Raw genomic sequence first — 26616 nt, forward strand, 5'->3', positions numbered from 1 at the left:
TTTTTTTTTTTTTTTTTTTTTCAGGAAATCAGGTTCACTTAGATGTTTGACGTTTCGAATCAAGTGGACCATCATCAGGTAACAATACCTACTACGTGACGTAAGAAACGTAGGTCCTAGGAGGAGCTTTTGATCTTCGTCAAACGTTGATACAGGTAAGTCAGGTAGATGCAGGTACCCACCAATATATCCTACGAATAAAATAGGTACCAAAAGTTGGCAAGAAATCTACAGCGAACAGAAATAGATAGCGGTAACATTTGGAAATAATAAATAAGTTAGGTAGCTATTTTGCTAGGTACCAGGTACCTATTTTACCAGGACATTTTTCAACAAAAGAAATAAAAGAATATTTTTAAACACTTACCAAGTGGAAATTTGGGTACTTCGATGGTACGTGAAAATCTTTCAAGTTTTCCTTTGGTCTTCCACAGTAATAGCACAATTTTATAATCGAACAAAAATTCAAGAAAACCTCAACTAAAGTTGATCGCAGAACTCACGTAAAACTGTCGGTGTTACAATGAATAGAGATTGTAAAATTAATTACTAAAATAAATTCAAAACCTCTATAAAAATTTAAACAGTTAAAAATTAATAGAGAATATTTTATTAGAAAAATATGATTTAATTTTTTTCAACACTAAAAAAATCGTGAAAAAGATCGACACAACCTTCCCGTAGATAACAAGATCTCACACTAGTTCTTTTTTTACGGGAAAAAGATTCAAGAACGAATGAACGAGCAGAGAATCCACTGATGTTTATTTGGTTGAATGCAGCTATAAAATCTTTTCTATCTTCACAATAAAGAGTACTCACTCGGTTCTAAGAACTCCAAGATAGTCCGTTTCTGAACACATGGGCCCAATGCTTTCTCAAAATGTTCTCCTTACGTGTGGGAGCTTACCAAACTGGTTTTGTGAACTCCACACAAATTATTCTAACGATCTTCACAGCTTCCCACTATCGAAACACGGGTGACGTAGGTACCTAATAGGACTGAAAAGAGGTCAAAATGAGATACCTATACAAGACACATACTATCCAAGTATCCACTAATCCTGCTACCTACAAGATGAAACTTTCATGCTCCTATTACCTTTCTCCTTTTAGTCCTTATCATCCACAGTGAACAGTCATATTAACTAATGACTCAGGAGTCAGTCATATTAACTAGTGACTCAGGAGTCAGCCACATTAATAACTAGTGACTCAGGAGTCAGTTATACATATTAACTAGTGACTCAGGAGTCAGTTATACATATTAACTAGTGACTCAGGAGTCAGTTATATTAACTAGTGACTCAGGAGTCAGTTATATTAACTAGTGACTCAGGAGTCAGTTATATTAACTAGTGACTCGGGAGTCAGTTATATTAACTAGTGACTCAGGAGTCAGTTATATTAACTAATGACTCAGGAGTCAGTCATATTAACTAGTGACTCAGGAGTCAGTTATATTGACTAGTGATTCAGGAGTCAGTCATGTTAACTAGTGACTCAGGAGTCAGTCACATTAATAACTAGTGAGTAGTGACTCAGGATATATTAGACAAAATTATCGGGATAGATTAGGCGAAATCATTTAATTAGCAGTTATAATACTGATAATTGATCAGGCAAGAGAGATATAGGGATAGAAGATGTCTATTAACTTTGTCAGAGTCATCAAACGTATGCGTAAAGTTTTGAATATTGTAGAGGTCTGCCGTTGAAAAGCAGGAAGCCAGTTGAAAAGTACCTGTGGGTACAATGTACAAACGACTTTCCTTCTTTCCAACAACTAGAATTGCCACTTTGTCCGCACCCCAGGTCTGCTGACGAGAAGATACAGCAGTCCAATCCTAACCATCAAGGTGTTAAGCTGTGTCCACACATAGTCAACGCCGTCGATCGATCGACGCGACGAGGTGAAGAGCTGAATGTTGTCGAAGCAGTGTACGGTTTCAGTCGAAATTGATCGACGGTGTCCCCACTATGTGTGGACACAGCTTTACGAATCTTGCCAAATCCCTATAGTAGGTAGGTACGTACGAAAGTTCCTACCAGGAGGTATATCCTGACGTTTGACAAGTCTATGAGAATACCATCGGCTAGGAAACCCTCCTGGGCGCCTAATTGTCGAATGTTAACAGTCGATCGAGCAGACGAATTTTGGCAATGTCATGTCCTCTTGCAGGGGGTTCCCTGGCTAGCACGAATCTCACCATGACCCATCATGCGAGAGTCAAAAAGGTCAAATTTTGAATTTCAATTCCAACTCTTATAATGTCCTTCGTTATCTTCTCGCTTTTTTTTTTTTTTTTTTTTTTTTTTTTTTTGCACAAAATACATAGAGTATTCTCATAAGAGTCCTAAGTAACTTGGTCTAGTGACTAGTGGCATACATTTCCGTTCTGTGCATCAAAGAATTTTACGGACACACAATTTCTTCACGTTCACTTCACGAAGACCTCCTGCTAGTTATTCCAGTTAACTGTTTCTTGGTTGTAAACATAACAGGCAAAAATGGTACAGAGGCACTCAGAAACCTGGAAATTTTCACGAAAACTCACAATCTATTATCTTGAAGATACTGTAAGGAACCAGAAGACGTGTAGATCTCATGGACACAATAGAACTTCGTGAGAAAAACTGCTACCTGGACGATAGCAAAGAACTCTGGAACTGCACAGTGCTTTTCATTGAGCTTACTTTCTTTCATACGTATGTATGTTTATGTACCTTTGTTTAAGGGTAAGTATGTTTATGTAGCTTTACAAAAAGCCTTAAAAGGAAGGCAAGTTTGCGAGAAGCAAATGTTCAGTTTCATGACAGTCCCATCAATAGGTTCGCTATCTAATGCACTCGTCAGTTTCCTCTTCTTAAATTGAATTTGTCATCTTTAGACTTTTCATTTTTCATGATGTCTTAGGTTGTACAGTGTACTACTTCTGTAAAATTTCCCCAACTTTGAACATATTCAGTATAATATCTTATCACCGCGCGCCGAGACGATTAGTGCTTTCAAAAGATGCAGCCAACAGATTAATCAACTCAAAAGAAAATCTACAGTACCCCAATTCGCATTTCGCCACTGTACAAATCGCTCCAACATGTTGTAAACCAAAGTACCACAAAGATAGTAGTATACTAGGTTGGTACCTAGTTAAATAGCTACCTAACTTATTTATTATTTCCAAATGTTACCGCTATCTATTTCTGTTCGCTGTAGATTTCTTGCCAACTTTTGGTACCTATTTTATTCGATTTTTCCCATTGAATGGACCAATATTTCAAAGAACTATGTAACTAGGGAGGTATAGTGAAATAATATACATATGTATGATCTTCAAATTATTGTTTCAATGTTTTACCTAAATAAATTTACATGATACTCTAAAATCTCGCAATACAGGCTGCTGCCGGGCTTTTTCCCATTGAATCGTCCAATATTTCAAAGAACTATGTAACTAGGGAGGTATAGTGAAATAATATACATTTGTATGATCTTCAAATTATTGTTTCAATGTTTTACCTAAATAAATTTACATGATACTCTAAAATCTCGCAATACAGGCTGCTGCCGGGCTGCGGTCTTACAACGATACATGTTTTTGTGTTAAGCACAATTAAACTCATTGTAACACGAAACAGTAAATCAATGATTTTAAAAAATGAGGATTACATCATGGTTCATTGTACAGACGTCTCAAATTCTCGATTAATATTAATTCATTTAATTAAGACTCAAATTAAAACAGTGGATATGGATGTGGCAGTGAAGTTTTAATATGCACTAGTGGGCGGACAACATGAATTTTTTCTTAGCCTTTTTATTTTGTTGGAAATATAAAAAAACAACTTGTTTTGTTCATATTTTTTTACGTCTCCACTGCACATATAGGCCATGCATATTTCATTCAGAAGACAGTTGATTTGAGGAGCTTGGTCAGTTTATAACTAGAACATTTTTATAGTGCTGTCAAAATAAATTAAAATACAACCAGCACAGCTTGATTCAATTTAAATAATTCAATTCTAATCTCCCAACTGCCCAGATTTTTTTCCTAACGATGTTCGTTTATTGTGTAATTGATGTTAATGTGTATGTACGTTTTGTACACAAGCGTTTCACGCACTTCCTTATTGATAGTATTTGATAGAAATATGTAAATTTACTTAAAGGGCAGACAGAGTCTAGGTGTACGAGTATTACGGGCAAGGAGCCAGTATGCAGCCCAGGTCTACCTGGATCTACCTGACTTACCTGTATCAACGTCTGACGAAGATCAAAAGCTGCTCCTAGGACCTACGTTTCTTACGTCACGTAGTAGGTATTGTTACCTGATGATGGTCCACTTGATTCGAAACGTCAAACATCTAAGTGAACCTGATTTCCTGAAAAAAAAAAAAAAAAAAAAAAAAAATCCTTAGGCAAATTAAAATACAACCAGCACAGCTTGATTCAATTTAAATAATTCAATTCTAATCTACCAACTGCCCAGATTTTTTTCCTAACGATGTTCGTTTATTGTGTAATTGATGTTAATGTGTATGTACGTTTTGTACACAAGCGTTTCATTTAATTACTCATGTGCAGTATCATTTTCATTCAGTCTGTATTTATTTCTGTATCTGTGCACCAGGTTGTGATATTATTAAGACCTCTGTCTGGTGCGAGATGCATCGAGGTGCGCTGTATCTTGAGTGATAATGTCATTAGCATTGATAATTTGTACTCTCCTATGATTGTAACACTATGTTTGGTATTGTTTTGTACATTTGGTGTTGTTGTACGACCAAATTACCGAGGGACTTGGCTGGCTGGTGACTGATTGAGTGGATGGTGGGGTTTGGTTATGTTTTCATAGACTCATATTTGTATTATTCTTAGCTCTTTGTTCGTATACTTGTTTATTCTCTTGATATTCTCTTCAGTATACAGTTTTATCATTTCTCCGTTCTTTTAACTGATCTTTCGTGTCTTCCCTTTTACTAAGTTTCTCTCATTGTATGGTAATATGTTCGAAGTCTGAACCAATACATAGGTTTTTGAGATTATAAGCTCTTTAGATTTAAAAATCCTATTAGAAAACCCAGAACCTAAAGAATAGAATCAAACTACCCTGAAGTCGCGTGAGGGCAGTGTGTTTCTACCTTAAGTGACCCAAATACTTTGACCCAGCTTCATTCCGAATATTACCATCCCAAATCATCGCTGAAACATAGCGCCGTTAGGACCCCTTCTCAGCCCCTTATACAGAAATAGTAATAGTAATACCTAATTGTGCTTTATTATTACCTAAATTTTGACATATCATGACAATTACAAGATTAAATTGTGACAGCACTACCACTAGTCCACCCAACCTCCCCGAGGCCAACAGAAGGACGCGTGGAGCATGAGGGTGGCCCCCCATACCCCCGCCTCCATCCGTCGACCCCAAAAGGGATGGGAAGACTAGGATTGCCACACTAAAGATTCAAGATATATGGCACAATGGTACATAAGTATGGCACAGTTGCCTTACCGCTACGCCATAGTACAATCTCGAGAGTGTTACTTAATCAGAACAAAGTGTGAAACTTGTGTGGGCACCAAGGTATTCCATTCAATGCTGACCCGAAGTTAACACCAGATCTAGACAGACTAAAGCTTCTGTAGGTAATTAATAAGTAGGTACATGGTATTTCTTGTTCACTTGTTCCTAAAGCTCTTTACTTTAGATTTAAATCCTGGAAAACCCATAACCTAAAGGTAATAGAATCAAACTATCCTGAAGTCGCGTGAGGGCAGTGTGTTTCTACCTTAAGTGGCAGAATTCTCCTAAAGGAGCTCTTCCACCCAAATACTTTGACCCAGCTTCATTCCGAACATTACCATCCCAAATCATCGCTGAAACATAGCACCGTTACGGTAGGACCCCTTCTCAGCCAAGGATAAATTCGCTCTGTTGTACAGAAATAGTAATAGTAATAATTGTGCTTTATTATTAAATTTTGACATATCATGACAATTACAAGATTACTTAAATTGTGACAGCACTACCACTAGTCCACCCAACCCCCCCGGGGCCAACAGAAGGACGCGTGGAGCATGAGGGTGGCCCCCCATACCCCCCGCCTCCATCCGTCGACCCCAAAAGGGATGGGAAGACTAGAATTGCCACACTAAAGATTCAAGATATATGGCACAATGGTACATACATAAGTATGGCACAGTTGCCTTACCGCTACGCCATAGTACAATCGAGAGTGTTAATCAGAACAAAGTGTGAAACTTGTGTGGGCACCAAGGTATTCCATTCAATGCTGACCCGAAGTTAACACCAGATCTAGACAGACTGAAGGTTTGTGGCATTGGTTCATAAACACCTGGGTTCTATAACAATCGTTCAAGCTGTGTCCACACATAGTCGATGGACGTCGGCTGAAATGGGAGAACTTTGAACCACATCTTTCTGACTCCCGATGAGCTCACGTGACGTGATAGTGGTGTGTTTCTACCTTAAGTTACCTACTCTGGTCACAATAGTTCTATAAAGGTTGTAGTGATGATTGCATACACTTTCTCGGGAGAGGAGCAACCAGACACATAATAAATACCTACGATCTAAGTAAGTTACCACGAACCGGGACCTCCTAGATACTAGGCCGGTGTGATGACCACTACCTACGGTAATGCCCATTAGACTCGTGGATGCACTTCAAAACTGCATTCTGATGCATGTAGTTTAGTAATGCAATTTCCATGCTCGAACCAGACTCATTCAAAGACAGAACTAATTGCATACAACTTCCTGTGCGGAGTGTACGGCTATGTTGCTTGTTGCTTATGCTTGGCTCTCCAAATGCGATTTTTCTGTTCAAATCAGCATCTTGTCTGATGTTGACGGTGTGTTCTTTATCAATGTTGAAAATTTCTTATTTCTAATCGTTCTGTGTCCACACATAATCGATGGACGTCGGCTGAAATGGGAGAACTTTGAACCACATCTTTCTAACTCCCGATGATCTCACGTGACGTGATAGTGGTGTGTTTCTACCTTAAGTTACCTACTTTGGTCACAGTAGATCTATAAAGGTCGTAGTGATGATTGCATACACTTTCTCGGGAGAGGAGCAACCAGACACATAATAAATACCTACGATCTAAGTAAGTTACCACGAACCGGCCACACATAGTCGATGGACGTCGGCTGAAATGGGAGAACTTTGAACCACATCTTTCTGACTCCCGATGAGCTCACGTGACGTGATAGTGGTGTGTTTCTACCTTAAGTTACCTACTCTGGTCACAATAGTTCTATAAAGGTTGTAGTGATGATTGCATACACTTTCTCGGGAGAGGAGCAACCAGACACATAATAAATACCTACGATCTAAGTAAGTTACCACGAACCGGGACCTCCTAGATACTAGGCCGGTGTGATGACCACTACCTACGTTAATGTAATGCCCATTAGACTCGTGGATACACTTCAAAACTACATTCTGATGCATGTAGTTTAGTAATGCAATTTCCATGCTTGAACCAGACTCATTCAAAGACAGAACTAATTGCATACAACTTCCTGTGCGGAGTGTACGGCTATGTTGCTTATGCTTGGCTCTCCGAATGCGATTTTTCTGTTCAAATCAGCATCTTGTCTGATGTTGACGGTGTGTTCTTTATCAATGTTGAAAATTTCTTATTTCTAATCGTTTAATTTGTACTTATAATGGTATCAGTTGGATACGTTTCTTCTTTTACTTTTCCCGAGTTGACTGCATGGCTTATTTTGTCTCCGAATACTTATTTGGTGACACATACATCTGCTGGCATCACTTACATAGATTTGGTCATCGTTTCACCTAAGATTAAACAGACCACTGACCTTTCCTCGTAAAATTTCCCCAATTTATTAATGAATGATTCAGTTCTTCTTTGAGGTGTATCATGGCATCTTTTCTTTTGATCAGTGCATTCTTGACTGCTACTGAAGTTTTTCACACCTTTCCCGTCATATTTGTCTCTCAGTTCCTCATATCAATGCTCTTTGTACTTAGTGTTTTCCTATTACTTTTTAACCTTCATTACTCGTTTTCATTTTACACTATTTTCCCCCCACGCAGATACTTACCTACTAGGCACATAGATTGTATACGAAGTAAATTTTTACTAACGAAATATGTACTTACTTACAGACGGTCAGCAAAGCAGAAAAGAACCATCTATAAGGCAAGGCCCGTTATGGTTCTTTTCTGCTTAAAATGCTGTCTAAACTAAGAGTAACTACCTACCTAATCTTCAAGAAGTATGTAAGTACATGGATCAGAGTTTCACTGTACAATGTTGAATATTCTTAGTTCTACAAGGCTTCAATTTGTATACAATTTTATATCCTTACAAATTTGCTTTCATGTTCCTTCTCAATGCTCATCAAAAGAATAGAAAACCTAGTGGCCATTGTATCACATGCTCTCGTGAGAATAATGAAGTGGCCTTTGAGTCTTCCCTCACTTCTTTTATGGTCATTTCTCGTTCTTTTTCAGTCTGATATCTAAGTACCAGAAGTACCTACATAGATTATCTAGGTAGGTATTATAGATTTTCACCTTCCCCCGCCTGTTTCATACGTATTCCCAGTGTCATTTCGTGCTCTTCATTAAGTTCCCTTATTTAGCCCTTTAGGATTTTTCTTTACTTTCCCTTTCATCGTTCAATGTAGAACACGTGCTCAATAAGATCATGCTCTCTTCCAGATCAGATTTCCAATTAAATCCAAAAATTTGGTCTGCCAGGTACTGCGTTCTCTTCCATATTTAAAACTTACTTCGCTCTCAAAACTTACTCAACTTCTTTACTTCGTTAGTTTGTTCCCAAACAAACTAATCATGTCTTGAAGTCCTACAAGATTCGTTTCACACATTTTCTCTCGCCCCTTTCTCATACAAACTCTCCGTGCTCCCCAAGACCTCTGGGTAGTCAAAGGTCGTTCTAAACGCTTTGTAATCCGGGTTCCAAGAGTTCACAATGATACTCACACAATAACACAAAGGCCAGAGGCCCAAGCTGCAAGGTTTCTTTTGAATAGTTGTTTGAAAAACTGGACATGCTCCCAATGTAGACCTCTTGTCTGAAATGTTATCTACACCAAACAGTTTTGGTACCTGCTTGAGGATTGGAGGGGATGTATTCACTCGTATGCATATCCCTTACCTTTTGTGAAGAGTGGTGCCTAAAACTGAAGGGTGTTTAATTCTCATAAGCTAGGTAGAACCCATTTTAGATCTCTTATGTTCACATGATGACCAGTAGGTAGAACCCATTTTGGGCCTTGAGAAATTTGATAAATATTACTAGTTGACAAAGAATGGACATGAAAAAATTCTAAATTATGGAATTACCACTATGCCAGGGTAGTAGTTCTTGAAGTTGTTTCTCAAATGAGAATCAAATTAGATGGCTCAGATAGGATTGAACCTACAATCTCCTGTTTACCATACTGCTGCCTACTGACCATTGAATCTGGGGGCCCCGGATCCCGAGGGCATTTGAGGACAAGCACACCACAGTTTGTGAAACTCTGATACCATGAGATCAGTTTTAAGTAAGCATAGCTAATTCTGAATTCAGGGTGGTGCATGTAATGGGGATCAAAGGTTTTTGGATTACAGAAGTTTTATCGAGCCACGCATTCAGGCGAGAGAACAACAACCTACAAGAAGCAAACAATCCGAAGCAAAGAACGAGGCCTCCTTATATTGCTACAAAAAACCTACAACAATACACATAAAAACCTGTGAAGGAAGAGTCATAAAATACCTCCAGTACAAATTCTACATGCCAAAACAGTTTCACATATTTTTTATGTGTACTCGTAACACCAGAACGTACGGAGTACTGAGAAAGAAAATGTAAATGAGTTACGATTTTTTTCTCCATTCTCTGGTCGGCCAATTCCAGGCAACTGACCTCAAGAGGTGATTCTCCGATCATAAAACACGATGGCAACATTGGAAATTGGTTTCTCTCCCTGTGCTATGGATACTGAAGACCTATAAAATACGGTTTTATAGGTAAACTACAAAATGATATTGACCTCTGGATACACTACAGTACAATAGGTGCTCAATATACTCTTCAAGCTGAGAAGAGCGTCAATTTTATGACCACTTTTAATCTTTTCAAATGCAACAAATTAGTTTTTGTGGATTGCATTTACCAGTGTCGGAATTCCGGGGTTTTTCTCTTCACTGCCAAATCTTCAACTTGATTTAGTTTTCCTCCTAAGGTTCGTTTTCTTCCAACATTTGTAGGACTTGCTTTTCTTTTCGGGCTAGTTGCTAGCTGATACTCAAACCCGCTCTTATTATCAGACGTTTATATCCCCAAAGGTAGCAAGCAGATTTGTTGGAGGTTCTTTTCTAAAATTGGTTTGAACAATGTAAAATGAATTTCTTTGTTGTGTTTGATTAAATTCTGTGTACTAAGTTTGTCAATTATCAAGTCACCTAGTTTAAACTTTAAATTTTATTGAGACAATTATTTCAATATCTGATGTTAGGTACCTATATCGAAGGAGACAACATGTCTTCAATTTCTCCATAACACTATTGTGTAGGCTATTTAGAAATATGTTTCTGAACATCCCATGTGTTGCCAGGAAACAAGTAGCAGGATAGAATGAATTATTCCAGGAAATGAGCGAGGAAGATGTACAAGAGAATATTCCTCAGATAAATATGTACTTATAAGTAAGTACATAGAACATGTTCCTACATATAATATACCGATATGTAATACATGTGATATACATATTTTTATGTTATATAAGTACCGATATGTAATACATATATACATACATAATATGATTCCATGTGTCGTGTTACTTGATATTAATGCGTGTACTTTGGTCTAATAATGTCTTGTATCTCGTGTTTCCTACGAGACAGTGCTTAATCCCTTCGGAGATTGTCTGGAAGTTATGGAATTCCTGAAGAACACTGGTTTAGGTTTTGTTCATACCTATGATGATTTGAAACTTAAGAAGAACTTGGTAGAAAATAATGTAGGTAGGTACGTAATACATGAAGTGCACGCCCATTGCCCATACACAAAAATCACACTCCGAGGCTTAGGTGTAGGGCCAAACAGCCCTAGAGGATGGGTGAAGTTTCTACAAATGTACACAAAGTACATAGTAATAGTACATATGTACATACTTACCCTATATCTTGGAAAATTTACATCAGTAGATGATCTTCACCTATCCACTTACTCATCATAGTATGTCTATGTACCAGAATTGAACCTACTAGTAACTACCTTATCTATTCTTGCTAGTTGCTCATGTCCATTAGTAGTACAAGCAGCACTCATAGGCAAAGATTCTTCTCTTCATAGGTTAGGTATAGGTATAGCTCTAGCGCGGTTATGGCAAAACTTCCACTGACTTCTCCATATAGGAAGACTGGTAGTACATTTTCTGCATTATTATTTAGAATGCTTCTAAAGTGTATCAGATCATTGTGTACAGCAGTGTGCTTGGTTCTGCGTACTGCCAATATCTTTGTAGAGTGTAGCTCTAATTGTGCTTTGTGTTGAAGATTGGCAAATCTGGGCTGATTTCGTCCATAGAAAGGATTTGTCGCAGAGATAGATTGCTATTCATACTGAAGCGTCTACCTAACGAAAACATAGTTTGTAAAACATCTGAAGTAAAACATCACGGTATAAAGAGTTGCTTCATGGAGAGTATTGGATCATAACCGATATTAATTTTCATGCTTCAACTTATTTACGTTATGGTCATAAAATTGACGCTCTTCTCAGCTTGAAGAGTATATTGAGCACCTATTGTACTGTAGTGTATCCAGAGGTCAATATCATTTTGTAGTTTACCTATAAAACCGTATTTTATTGTACATATGTACTATTACTATGTACTTTGTGTACATTTGTAGAAACTTCACCCATCCTCTAGGGCTGTTTGGCCCTACACCTAAGCCTCGGAGTGTGATTTTTGTGTATGGGCAATGGGCGTGCACTTCATGTATTACGTACCTACCTACATTATTTTCTACCAAGTTCTTCTTAAGTTTCAAATCATCATAGGTATGAACAAAACCTAAACCAGTGTTCTTCAGGAATTCCATAACTTCCAGACAATCTCCGAAGGGATTAAGCACTGTCTCGTAGGAAACACGAGATACAAGACATTATTAGACCAAAGTACACGCATTAATATCAAGTAACACGACACATGGAATCATATTATGTATGTATATATGTATTACATATCGGTACTTATATAACATAAAAATATGTATATCACATGTATTACATATCGGTATATTATATGTAGGAACATGTTCTATGTACTTACTTATAAGTACATATTTATCTGAGGAATATTCTCTTGTACATCTTCCTCGCTCATTTCCTGGAATAATTCATTCTATCCTGCTACTTGGTTCCTGGCAACCTATGAAGAAAAGGATCTTTGCCTATGAGTGCTGCTTGTACTACTAATGGGCATGAGCAACTAGCAAGAATAGATAAGGTAGTTACTAGTAGGTTCAATTCTGGTACATAGACATACTATGATGAGTAAGTGGATAGGTGAAGATCATCTACTGATGTAAATTTTCCAAGATATAGGGTAAGTAGGTACATAATATGTACTATTACTATGTACTTTGTGTACATTTGTAGAAACTTAACCCATCCTCTAGGGCTGTTTGGCCCTACACCTCGGAGTGGGCTTTTTGTGTATGGGCAATGGGCATGCACTTCAAGTATTACGTACCTACCTACATTATTTCCTTCCAAGTTCTTCTTAAGTTTCAAATCATCATAGGTATGAACAAAACCAGTGTTGTTCAGGAATTCTTCCAGACAATCTCCGAAGGGATTAAGTACTGTCTCATAGGAAACACGAGATACAAGACATTATTAGACCAAAGTACACGCATTAATATCAAGTAACACGACACATGGGATCATAATTATGTATGTATATCACATGTATTACATATCGGTATATTATATGTAGGAACATGGTCTATGTACTTACATATTTATCTGAGGAATATTCTCTTGTACATCTTCCTCGCTCATTTCCTGGAATAATTCATTCTATCCTGCTACTTGGTTCCTGGCAACACATGGGATGTTGACTTGTTCGGAAACATATTTCTAAATAGCCTACACAATAGTGTTATGGAGAAATTGAAGACATGTTGTCTCCTTCGATATAGGTAACATCAGATATTGAAATAATTGTCTCAATAAAATTTAAAGTTTAAACTAGGTGACTTGATAATTGACAAACTTAGTACACAGAATTTAATCAAACACAACAAAGAAATTCATTTTACATTGTTCAAACCAATTTTAGAAAAGAACCTCCAACAAATCTGCTTGCTACCTTTGGGGATATAAACGTCTGATAATAAGAGCGGGTTTGAGTATCAGCTAGCAACTAGCCCGAAAAGAAAAGCAAGTCCTACAAATGTTGGAAGAAAACAAACCTTAGGAGGAAAACTAAATCAAGTTGAAGATTTGGTAGTGAAGAGAAAAACCCCGGAATTCCGACACTGGTAAATGCAATTCACAAAAACTAATTTGTTGCATTTGAAAAGATTAAAAAGAACCAGGGAATAAGGTGTAAGGAACTAATTAAAAATATAATATTTAATAATAGAAGAACAAAATCAGCTGGCAACGTTGGAAGGGATCCCCAAAAAGGGGCAAACTCGCTCGTAGTCCGTTTTTAGGCTCTGAAGTAGGGTAAATCATATTTAATACCTTCAAAACGAAGGGTGTTACCCAACCAGGGTCCTAAATAGTGAAATCCAAGAAACAAGCAAAAGGGTCTTTAAAAATATTATATGTATACGTACAGGGTGGGATATGGTTGAGATTTTTAGCAAGATAAAATGAGGCTCATTTTCCCTCATTATTTCCTTTGAAATACATAATGGACCACTTCGCCTAACATGAAAGAAAAAGTTGCTTGAAATATGGAATATATACTACATAAGTTCATTACATATGAAATTCTGATCGATCCATTGTAATTCAAAAACCTTTGATCCCCATTACATGCACCACCCTGAATTCAGAATTAGCTATGCTTACTTAAAACTGATCTCATGGTATCAGGGTTTCACAAACTGTGGTGTGCTTGTCCTCAAATGCCCTCGGGATCCGGGGCCCCAGATTCAATGGTCAGTAGGCAGCAGTTTGGTAAACAGGAGATTGTAGGTTCAATCCTATCTGAGCCATGTAATTTGATTCTCATTTGAGAAACAACTTCAAGAACTACTACCCTGGCATAGTGGTAATTCCATAATTTAGAACTTTTTCATGTCCATTCTTTGTCAACTAGTAAAATTTATCAAATTTCTCAAGGCCCAAAACGGGTTCTACCTACTGGTCATCATGTGAACATAAGAGTTCTAAAATGGGTTCTACCTAGCTTATGAGAATTAAACACCGTTCAGGTTTAGGACTTTAGGCACCACTCTTCACCAGAAGGTAAGGGATATACATACGGGTGGATACATCCCCTCCAATCCTCAAGCAGGTACTAAAACTGGTTGGTGTAGATAACATTTCAGACAAGAGGTCTACATTGGGAGCATGTCCAGTTTTTTCAAACAACTATTCAAAAGAAACCTTGCAGCTTGGGCCTCTGGCCTTTGTGTTATTGTGTGAGTATCATTGTGAACTCTTGGAACCCGAATTACAAAGCGTTTAGAACGACCTTTGACTACCCAAAGGTCTTGGGGAGCACGGAGAGTTTGTATGAGAAAGGGGCGAGAGAAAATGTGTGAAACGAATCTTGTAGGACTTCAAGACATGATTAGTTTGTTTGGGAACGAAGTAAGGAAGTAAAGAAGTTGAGTAAGTTTTGAGAGCAAAGTAAGTTTTAAATACGGAAGAGAACGCAGTAACTGGTAGACCAAATTTTTGGATTTAATTGGAAATCTGATCTGGAAGATAGTATGATCTTATTGAGCACGTGTTCTACATTGAACTTTGATGAAGGAGAAAGTAAAGAAAAATCCTAAAGGACTAAATAAGGGAACTTAATGAATAGCACGAAATGACACTGGGAATACGTATGAAACAGGCGGGGGAAGGTGAAAATCTATAATAACTACCTAGATAATCTATGTAGGTACTTAGATATCAGACTGAAAAAGAACGAGAAATAAATGACCATAAAAGAAGTGAGGGAAGACTCAAAGGCCACTTCATTATTCTCACGAGAGCATGTGATACAATGGCCACTAGGTTTTCTATTCTTTTGATGAGCATTGAGAAGAAACATGAAAGCAAATTTGTATGGATATAAAATTGTATACAAATTGAAGCCTTGTAGAACTAAGAATATTCAACTTTGTACAGTGAAACTCTTATCCATGTACTTACATACTTCTTGAAGATTAGGTAGGTAAGTAGTTACTCTTAGTTTAGACAGCATTTTAAGCAGAAAAGAACCATAACGGGCCTTGCCTTATAGATGGTTCTTTTCTCCTTTGCTGTCCGTCTGTAAGTGCATATTTCGTTAGTAAAAATTTACTTCGTATACAATCTATGTGCCTAGTAGGTAAGTATCTGCGTGGGGGGGGGGGGGGGGAGAATGAAAACGAAAATTCCAAGCCCATCTCCCAGGCAGAGAGAACACAACGGAGAGGTGTGGAATACTGGGTGCACCTAGTTGTAGAATATGAAGTCAACAACAATCTGATGAAAACGCTGAACCTGTGAAATCTCTGCGGAAAACTCCCCCATAGATGACGATAGTAAAATAATGGTCGAATGTTTGAAAATTTTCAGGAAATAAAGTCGGTACAACCCATTGTCGTTGAAGTAGTTATCTCAAAACAACGAATATCGCCAATACAAAGAAAACATTCCCTAAAGTCCTAAACAGATTATTAAGAATTGTAATTTTACTTATGAGTAGGAAAAAACAACACAAACATCTCAAAAAGGTCCTAGGTATATTCTTAAGGACAGCCACTTGTGGACGGCAGTCATTGTAAAATTCTTTCTTTCTTTGAGAAGAACTTCGACAATTTTATTGACTTTCTTTTAAAAATTTAATAGGTGACGAATACCCAAGGGATCAGTCTCAGTGAAAATTAAGTGTTTCATTTGCTTGATTCGACCAAGTTAAATTTCAAACAAGTTCAACTATGAGTAAGTTCAAGTTGAGTAATCCTTTGCATCCTGTATGATGTTATCCTTACTTGATTACTTCCTCACAAAAAGATATAAATCTTCTATCTAAAGACACCACCCATCCAATCATGAACAAAAAGATTCCTCAACACTTTCTCAAGTTAAATAATAAAATTAGCCTACCAGTCAATTAATTTTCAGCTCCTTGGGCCCCTAACGAATTTTACTTTGGGGAATACTTAGCATAAACAGACTTACCCGATGTGGAAAAATGCCTACAGGCATTACGACTACATTTCATGTATTATTATTTGGGTAAATTTACAGTTTCGAACTCCTTTCTTACCTGAAACAATCAAAATGTAATCACAATTAGCTAAAAAATATTGGAAAATGGTTTTGGAAGAAAATCTATGAACTTGCATTATCTAGAGCTCGAAAGTTCGAGCCAAGAAACATAGGTTAGGTCATAATATATCTACAGTAGTACTCTATCCTGGTAAGTTTGCGTCAGATAGGTAGGTAAGTACGTAGATAGAAAGGTATTGACTCCAAAAACACAAGACTTCACCCACGCGAGAAATTATCACTCAATATCGATCTCAAAATCCCGCCTCTCTCACGGTAGGTACTTGTACGTTCAATAATTTTATTCACAAAAACACAGACAGATACGAATCTTTTGAGTCTGGGAGTTGAAAAAACCGAACCGCATGAAAAATCATGAGCTACCCCACCCATTTGGTCGTATAAAAAGAAATAACTCTTCTTCAGTTCAAGCCATATTGCTCCAAGCCAAATATGTAAGCGACTCGGTCATTCAAGATAGCATAAAGTTCAAGACTATTAATAACGTCTAACGTCTACCATGTAATCGCTTTGGTCAGCTCGATGAAACAGTGCAACACCCGCGTATTTCATCATCAATCACGGTCACCCGCCTCGCCATTCTAGTGAAACATCCGTTTACCTCGGATCTGTTGCATAGGTGTATGAATGATTAATTTGGTATCTTGATAGTTGTTTAGTACTAGTTGTTTGATGAATGTGATTTTGTCGATGTGGACGATCATGTTGCTGATTATGTGTGAATACATTCTCTCCTCGTCTGAAAGCTCTTTGTCTGTTGCTTTTCAGAACACATCAATGTGCAAGTGCAAATGGAGGTATTGTGCTTATCTCCTCATACTAAACGGACTAAATGAGAAAAGCTACCTTACTATACCTCCATGACAATTACTAAAAACTAAAAGTTGCGTGATTACCCATTTATTATTATGTACCCTACTTATTTGAAGTCTCTAACTCAAAGAGCTACCGATTAAAAGTAAATTAACAAACCTCTTTTAATAAAAAGTAATAATAATAATAATAATAATAATAATAAAAAAAATTCATACTGTTTCTGGTTTCAAGGCAAACGGTAATTTCCATTCCTATAATCAAACACATTTTCAAATCATTCTCAATTCGTTGTTATTTAAATTTGGATGTGTTTTGGTTAGAATGTTAGACGAAATAGGTTTTATTCTACTCCATAACCAATTCTTTTCTTCTCTCTACACTTCTTTCTTCTCTTGCATCTTTTAACTAAATTTCCCATTATTTTTTGGATTAAAAATATGACATTTGGAATCCTCTTTTTCTCGTTTTCAAGTGGTACTAAATCATTTGAAATATTATAACAATAAAACAAGGAGAAAGATTAGAAACTCTCGAAACTCATCCAAGCAACAATAATATCTACCATTCAGATGTGCTGCAGGTGTGAAGAAAAGTGCCCATTTTGGAATTATTTGGACACATTTCACAAGGGTTTGGTGTAGTGGGTACCTATATCATTCGTGTAACAGAACGTTTTGTGGGATACAAGACGGTATGGCATTCTAGCACAAGGGGTGTTTTGTATTGAGTAGATCTTTGTTGAATAAAAACCCAAATGTGAAAAGAAAAGGCGAGAAAAATTGGTAAATATACACCTATACCTACACATGTATCTTTATATCAGGTATGCTTGACAGAGTGTGATAATTTGACAACCATAGGCGGCGATAGGGGGGGGCTTGGGGGGCTTAAGCCCCCCCAAAGTTATCAGGGCCTTTTACACTAGATAAAATTGGATTTCAGAATAATAATCCAAAACACCATTTTTTACTTTCCTTGAAAGTAATGTAATCGGGTCAAATTTTAGATGGTCAGTTTTTGATGCCAAAACACGTTTTGAGGTCCTAAATCAAAAGTTTCAGCCATTGGTCCGTGTGTGTGTCTGTCTGTCTGTAAACAAAATATCTCGAGAACGGTAAGAGCTAGAGACTTGAAATTTGGTATGTAGCTGTCAAATGTGACAAGGATGCGACACGAAACTTTTGGTTAAGACCGGTGCAACGCTTGGCGGCATTTTACCGCTTTTTGGCGGTTTTCGGTCTAGTTTAACAATATCTCGGGAACGGTATGAGCTAGAGACTTGAAATTTGGTATGTAGTTCACAAATGTGTGACAAGGATGCAATCTGCAACGTTTGGTTGAGATGGTTGCTGCGCTTGGCGGTATTTTGACCGCTATTGGACAGATTTCGAACGTTTTTTGGTGGTTTTCAGCTATACCGACTAAACGGTTAGAGATATGGTAAAAGTTAGGGTAAAGTAATACTCAAATAAGCATCATTAAATAGGATAAGTAAAGTCGTGTGATGTTCACACCAGATTTTTTACATAAAGCTAAATCAAAATTTTGAAGGTGGAAGGTGTACCTTCAAAATCAAGCCCCCCCAAAAATTTAGGCAAGAACCGCCTATGTTGACAACCCTTGAAAGTGTTAGGTGTCGGGCTCAAGTACCTACCAGTCTACCACGGTTGGTTATGGCTCAGAGACGGAAAGCCGCCAATCCTTTGCATCCTGTATGATGTTATCCTTACTTGATTACTTCCTCACAAAAAGATATAAATCTTCTATCTAAAGACACCACCCATCCAATCATGAACAAAAAGATTCCTCAACACTTTCTCAAGTTAAATAATAAAATTAGCCTACCAGTCAATTAATTTTCAGCTCCTTGGGCCCCTAACGAATTTTACTTTGGGGAATACTTAGCATAAACAGACTTACCCGATGTGGAAAAATGCCTACAGGCATTACGACTACATTTCATGTATTATTATTTGGGTAAATTTACAGTTTCGAACTCCTTTCTTACCTGAAACAATCAAAATGTAATCACAATTAGCTAAAAAATATTGGAAAATGGTTTTGGAAGAAAATCTATGAACTTGCATTATCTAGAGCTCGAAAGTTCGAGCCAAGAAACATAGGTTAGGTCATAATATATCTACAGTAGTACTCTATCCTGGTAAGTTTGCGTCAGATAGGTAGGTAAGTACGTAGATAGAAAGGTATTGACTCCAAAAACACAAGACTTCACCCACGCGAGAAATTATCACTCAATATCGATCTCAAAATCCCGCCTCTCTCACGGTAGGTACTTGTACGTTCAATAATTTTATTCACAAAAACACAGACAGATACGAATCTTTTGAGTCTGGGAGTTGAAAAAACCGAACCGCATGAAAAATCATGAGCTACCCCACCCATTTGGTCGTATAAAAAGAAATAACTCTTCTTCAGTTCAAGCCATATTGCTCCAAGCCAAATATGTAAGCGACTCGGTCATTCAAGATAGCATAAAGTTCAAGACTATTAATAACGTCTAACGTCTACCATGTAATCGCTTTGGTCAGCTCGATGAAACAGTGCAACACCCGCGTATTTCATCATCAATCACGGTCACCCGCCTCGCCATTCTAGTGAAACATCCGTTTACCTCGGATCTGTTGCATAGGTGTATGAATGATTAATTTGGTATCTTGATAGTTGTTTAGTACTAGTTGTTTGATGAATGTGATTTTGTCGATGTGGACGATCATGTTGCTGATTATGTGTGAATACATTCTCTCCTCGTCTGAAAGCTCTTTGTCTGTTGCTTTTCAGAACACATCAATGTGCAAGTGCAAATGGAGGTATTGTGCTTATCTCCTCATACTAAACGGACTAAATGAGAAAAGCTACCTTACTATACCTCCATGACAATTACTAAAAACTAAAAGTTGCGTGATTACCCATTTATTATTATGTACCCTACTTATTTGAAGTCTCTAACTCAAAGAGCTACCGATTAAAAGTAAATTAACAAACCTCTTTTAATAAAAAGTAATAATAATAATAATAATAATAATAATAAAAAAAATTCATACTGTTTCTGGTTTCAAGGCAAACGGTAATTTCCATTCCTATAATCAAACACATTTTCAAATCATTCTCAATTCGTTGTTATTTAAATTTGGATGTGTTTTGGTTAGAATGTTAGACGAAATAGGTTTTATTCTACTCCATAACCAATTCTTTTCTTCTCTCTACACTTCTTTCTTCTCTTGCATCTTTTAACTAAATTTCCCATTATTTTTTGGATTAAAAATATGACATTTGGAATCCTCTTTTTCTCGTTTTCAAGTGGTACTAAATCATTTGAAATATTATAACAATAAAACAAGGAGAAAGATTAGAAACTCTCGAAACTCATCCAAGCAACAATAATATCTACCATTCAGATGTGCTGCAGGTGTGAAGAAAAGTGCCCATTTTGGAATTATTTGGACACATTTCACAAGGGTTTGGTGTAGTGGGTACCTATATCATTCGTGTAACAGAACGTTTTGTGGGATACAAGACGGTATGGCATTCTAGCACAAGGGGTGTTTTGTATTGAGTAGATCTTTGTTGAATAAAAACCCAAATGTGAAAAGAAAAGGCGAGAAAAATTGGTAAATATACACCTATACCTACACATGTATCTTTATATCAGGTATGCTTGACAGAGTGTGATAATTTGACAACCCTTGAAAGTGTTAGGTGTCGGGCTCAAGTACCTACCAGTCTACCACGGTTGGTTATGGCTCAGAGACGGAAAGCCGCCAAGTCTACCAAGAGTACCAAGCTACCAAGGTTTACCATGCACTGGCTTGATTTAAACAGCATAATATTCAGCCAATAATGAGAATTATTGGATCAAATTCAATTTCAACCAATGTCACTTTTGAGTGAGCATTCATTTTAAATTGTCGTATTCTAGATCTCTAAAAATTCGAAATTGAATGTAAATTTTAAATTCTTGAAATTTTAAAATTCTGGAAGTAAATAGGTTTTAAATTTAAAGTTTTAAATCAAAATTAAAGTACAGCAATATGCGTGAAATCGTTCATTTGCAAGTTGGGCAATGTGGCAATCAAATTGGTTCCAAATTCTGGGAGGTTATTTCTGAAGAGCATGGTATCACCACGAATGGCACTTACAATGGGGATTCTGACCTGCAGCTAGAGCGTATACAAGTGTATTACAACCAGGCAGCTGCAGGGCATCATGTCCCCAGAGCTGTACTTGTAGATTTAGAACCCGGCACTATGGATGCTATCAAGTCCGGACATTACGGCAAAATATTCCGTCCAGACAATTTTGTGTACGGCCAGTCTGGTGCCGGTAACAACTGGGCGAAGGGTCACTACACAGAGGGTGCTGAGCTAGTGGATGTTATTATGGATGTGGTACGTCGTGAATCAGAGAATTGTGACTGTCTGCAGGGATTCCAGCTGACCCACTCCATTGGAGGAGGTACCGGTAGTGGCATGGGTACACTCCTTATCTCTAAGATACGAGATGAATATCCTGACAGGATCATGAATACATTCAGTGTTGTTCCATCTCCCAAGGTATCAGACACTGTGGTAGAACCTTACAACGCGATCTTATCTGTACATCAGCTGATAGAGCATACAGATGAGACGTACTGCATTGACAATGAGGCACTGTATGATATTTGTCACCGCACTCTGAAACTCCCCACACCGACTTATAGTGACTTGAACCATCTCGTCTCCGCCACTATGTCTGGAGTGACAACTTGTCTAAGGTTCCCGGGACAGCTGAACGCTGATCTGAGGAAACTAGCGGTGAACATGGTACCTTTCCCAAGATTACACTTCTTCATGCCAGGGTTTGCACCTCTGACCTCACGCAATAGCATTCAGTACAGATCTCTGACAGTACCCGAGTTAACACAACAAATGTTTGACGCTAAGAACATGATGGTAGCGTGTGATCCAAGACATGGCAAATACCTGACTGTAGCCGCCATCTTCCGAGGTCAGATGTCTATGAAGGAAGTGGATGAGCAGATGGTGAATGCTCAGAAGAACGCAGACTACTATGTTGAATGGATTCCGAACAATGTGAAAACTGCTGTCTGTGATATTCCACCAAAGGGACTGAAAATGTCTGGTACCTTCATTGGAAACACAACTGCCATCCAAGGTCTTTTCAAACGTATCTCTGAACAATTCACATCCATGTTCCGTAGGAAAGCTTTCTTACATTGGTACACAGGGGAGGGTATGGATGAAATGGAATTCAGTGAGTCTGGTTCCAATGTTACTGATGTCATCAGCGAGTATCAGCAATATCAAGAGGCAACTATTGACGATGTGGTATATGATACAGAGGAGTCAGATGATGAACAAACCATTGCTGAGGAGGGAGGTAGACGAGACTCTTGAAATGCCACTGCCAATCACTAACCAAATAGTACCACATCCAAATTCTAACATTAGTAATCTACACACAAGGAAAAACAATTGTAATGGAAATAATGAAAATCTAATAAATCAGTAACAGATTCATAAATGATTTTTGTTGTTTATTCTACCTTGGTATTGCTTACTCTCTTCTAGCCTCCTACCAATAGATTTCTCTTAACTTGTCGTTCCGCAACACGATAGATGATGCTTTGAACAGTAGAAAAGAGGCGGCATGGGTTCTATTTTTGATATGAGATCTCAGTCCTTACAATAAAATTGCAAATGTAAAGTAGGTATGTTTCTTGGGTGACTTCTTTGCTCTAAGAAACGGAAAATCGCATAGATTGAATGATTTTCGACGTCTCATCGTCCCTATCACCCAATCGTCAATAGAGTTCAAGTGTAGACCTTGGAACTACCTCAGGAATCTCAGGATACACTAGTCAAGAGCCGCTGCTCACAGGATTATCTTGGTTTGGTACCTGAAGCGAGGTTTTCGAATGAATTAGACAGTATGGCGCACAAAAAGGACTTCGGGGATCTTTCAAACAATACTACCCTTGTGTTGACCCTAACCCAATTAAACGGTGCGGAGCGAGCATACCAATTTCAAAGGAATTGTCGACCGAAATACCAGGACTCTTGAAATAATTCCTGAATTCTTTAGAAAAAAATATTTCTAAGCAATAATTGTATCTTTGAATGAACAGGAAAAAAAATTGAATTTGTCATTCTAGAGAATATTGTAAAGAACAAATGAAAAGTAGAAAGGATTTTTTCCCCAAACAAAGATCTAATTTTACCTGTAGGTGCCTTGTCGTCTACAATGGACGAACGGAATTTCTAGGCATTTAGGAGGCTATTTGTGATCCTGAACAAAAAGTACCTCCCAATAGTCTCCTTTCTCTCTTCTACTTCTTTGTCCCCAAAGTATTTTCTACATTGTTAGAATTTTCAATTTTTATTAGCACAGTTTCCTGTGCTTTGAATGACGACAATTTTCTTTTGTTACGAAATCTCCATGCATGATCGTAAAGTAGGCTAGATTGGTAAGGTGAATTTACAATTCAATTCTCTCCCATTGAAGATCATCATTGAGGAGTTTGAATTTTAATAAGCAATAGGCATCGTATTCTAAGTACATGGATAGAGGGTTGATGTCTGAGGCACATAGCAGGCTTACTATCATAACAATATACGAGTAGTTAGTTAGAATATTATAACCTTCTATTCAGTTACCTATTTTTATTGATATTAGGTAGGTACCTGTGGATTTATATGCTCAAATTAACAAATAAATGCCTCGTATGGATCGAAACTTTATTGTTCGCCCTGTGTTCGCTACCGAGTTAAAAGCAATATTATTCGTCAGAAACAAGTTATCATGACACCCTGTAAGTAACCAAGTACAGAGAAGCCCAAGTTCAAGTTTTGCACTTAAAGCTATTCAGGTCCGCATTTAACACACAATAGTTATTCATAACAGCCTCAACTTCCAACACTTTTATCTGATTGCATTCTTAATGTAACTTGCTGAAAGCATTGTTACGCCTATTGTATGTATTGGAGATACAAGAAATCCCCCTCTCCTCGCCCTTCCTGAGCCCTCTGCCTCAGGAGCTGCTAGGAAATATTCCAACACGGAGTTGGCTACGATCAGTAAAATCGATCTACAAGCCAGAATGAAAAATCGAGAGATCGATATCAAAAGAAATATGGCGGATGAAGGTGGGTCTAAAATTAGTCAAAACAATATCCCAAGTTCGAGTTGCCCAGTTCTGCTAATGATGTGAAGAAAAACCAGTTGTGACGTCAGATATTAGTGGTGGAGACAGTGAAGTTATCGATAAACCAGGAAATGTTCCTATATATTTGTTGTTACAACTATAGAGATTTCGCGTGTGGTTTTCAAAGCAAAATTTAGCTTGCACAGAGCAAGCGCGAGAGCCTTTCAACGTTTCAGACTTTCCGAAACATTCACAATAATGAAATTATTGTTTCTTATTGGTGGAGATGCCAACTGTCAAGCCAGTGGCATAACCGTAGTTAAATGGATCCCCAGCTCTTGAAGATCAGCTTGTCAATAAAACTATGTATAGTCTTTTTTTCCTGATGAAATACTACCAAGTATTCCCAACAAGAAGTACTCGTATCAACGGATCAGCTCATAAATGTATGTTCATAGGTAGGTAGCGAACAGCTAAATGACTTTGGCTAATAATGTTATTATTGAGGTAGGTACCTAAAACAACACTAATTGATTCCGCTGCACCTTCCTACTCGGACACACATACCTACCTCCCTATATCTTCTCGGACATATTACCTACCTAGTTATTAAAAGAAGAACATGAGCAACCATCTGAGTACCTACCTACCTACCTACTGGCAGGTACAAGTCTTATGGATAAATAGTACCTACCTATATTTTCACTGTTCTACCAGCCTAGATTGTCTGTATACAATAATGGCAGGATGTTTACAATGGTAAACATTTTGCACCCATTGCTATAATAACAATTTTAATTGCTCCTTTTACTCCTTTACTATTTTTTACATACTTGACAGAAAAATGTTATCTTTTACCTTTCCGCCGCATCATGCAGTGTCATTCATACTCTTTCTTTCCCACTATATTGGAAATTTCGGTGATTTTAACACATCCACTAATAATACTAATATTCCTAACCACCCTCTTTCTTTTATCCTGTGTGATATGAAAGTTTTGTATTTTTGGCACATCCACTAACAGAAAATATCAACATCACCCTCCTTTCTCTCATTCTGAACTAGAAACTTTGGTATTATTTTCACAACGTCATCCACGAATTAAATTAGTTCTCTTTCCCTCATTCCTCCTTGAAAATTTGGAACATCCACCATTTTTACTCTCATCTCTGGTTCTACAAATCTTTTCAGCTTATGAGACTAATTTTCCTGACGTATATTATAGGGACTGAGAGGGAGTCCACCACTCCCAAATGTGTGTGAAAATGGTTTATCTGATGAGCCAGGAAAATAGATTCATTATTGTGTGATTGTTAGGTGTTTTCGCTCGTTCTAAACGGACTCTCCAAGTCTCCAATTACTTTCGTATGATGCACTTACCGCTGATGCAATGAGTTTAGAAGCACACATTTCGTATAAGCAAATCATCTGTGTAACCCCTGTCAGGTTTATGTCATTTATGTTGACATAGAGATTGCAAGATTCCAATTTTGCATACGTATACTCGTGCACTATATACAAATCTACTTCCTATTGTATTGAATTTCGCTGAAAGTAAAAAGTGTCCGTGAATGCATATACATAGGTACCTATATCAATCTATTTCCTGATACTCTGAAATTCACTGAAGTACCTGACCGTATAAAAGTGTCTGGTAACAATTCAGAATTATGATAATACTAACCTTCTTTCAAATTTTCTGAACTTATGAAAAACTTGCTCTTAGAATGAGCCTCAGTGAGAAGTATTCACCATTTCTTGAACACAAGTCCCGATAATTCCTGGCAAAGTTGACATAGACTAACTAAAAGTTTCAGTAATGCTGGGTTAACTGGGGAGTCATGAACTGGGGAGTCATGAACTATCATTGGTTATGAACATTGCTAAACACCATAAGGTTCATACTTATATTACAACTTAGGTTAGCGAAACTTTATGAGATATGTACCTATATTTACCTGGGTACTTACCAACCATTATTACATCGATATACCTACCTATAAGGTAGGCTGTAAAACACCATGTCCTTACTGGCCTGTCAGGATATCTTCAAAACTCCGTGATATGGTGTTCTCTTGGATACTTTCATGAAATTCATGAT

General features: G+C 37.5%; 2 protein-coding genes across 2 annotated transcripts in view; one reads left to right on the forward strand and one right to left on the reverse strand.

Moving 5' to 3' along the window:
• Nucleotides 1-26616, reverse strand: part of LOC103506004 (RGM domain family member B) — a 94182-nt gene that overhangs the window by 33106 nt on the left and 34460 nt on the right. The gene's annotated exons all lie outside the window — the stretch shown is intronic.
• On the forward strand, nt 21242-22897 carry LOC103506000 (tubulin beta chain-like). Its single transcript, XM_008470380.2, has one exon. The coding sequence runs from the start codon at nt 21403-21405 to the stop codon at nt 22765-22767; it is 1365 nt and encodes a 454-aa protein (XP_008468602.1). The 5' UTR covers nt 21242-21402; the 3' UTR covers nt 22768-22897.

Source organism: Diaphorina citri, unplaced genomic scaffold, assembly GCF_000475195.1.
Source record: "Diaphorina citri unplaced genomic scaffold, Diaci psyllid genome assembly version 1.1 scaffold208, whole genome shotgun sequence".
NCBI lineage: Eukaryota > Metazoa > Arthropoda > Insecta > Hemiptera > Psyllidae > Diaphorina > Diaphorina citri.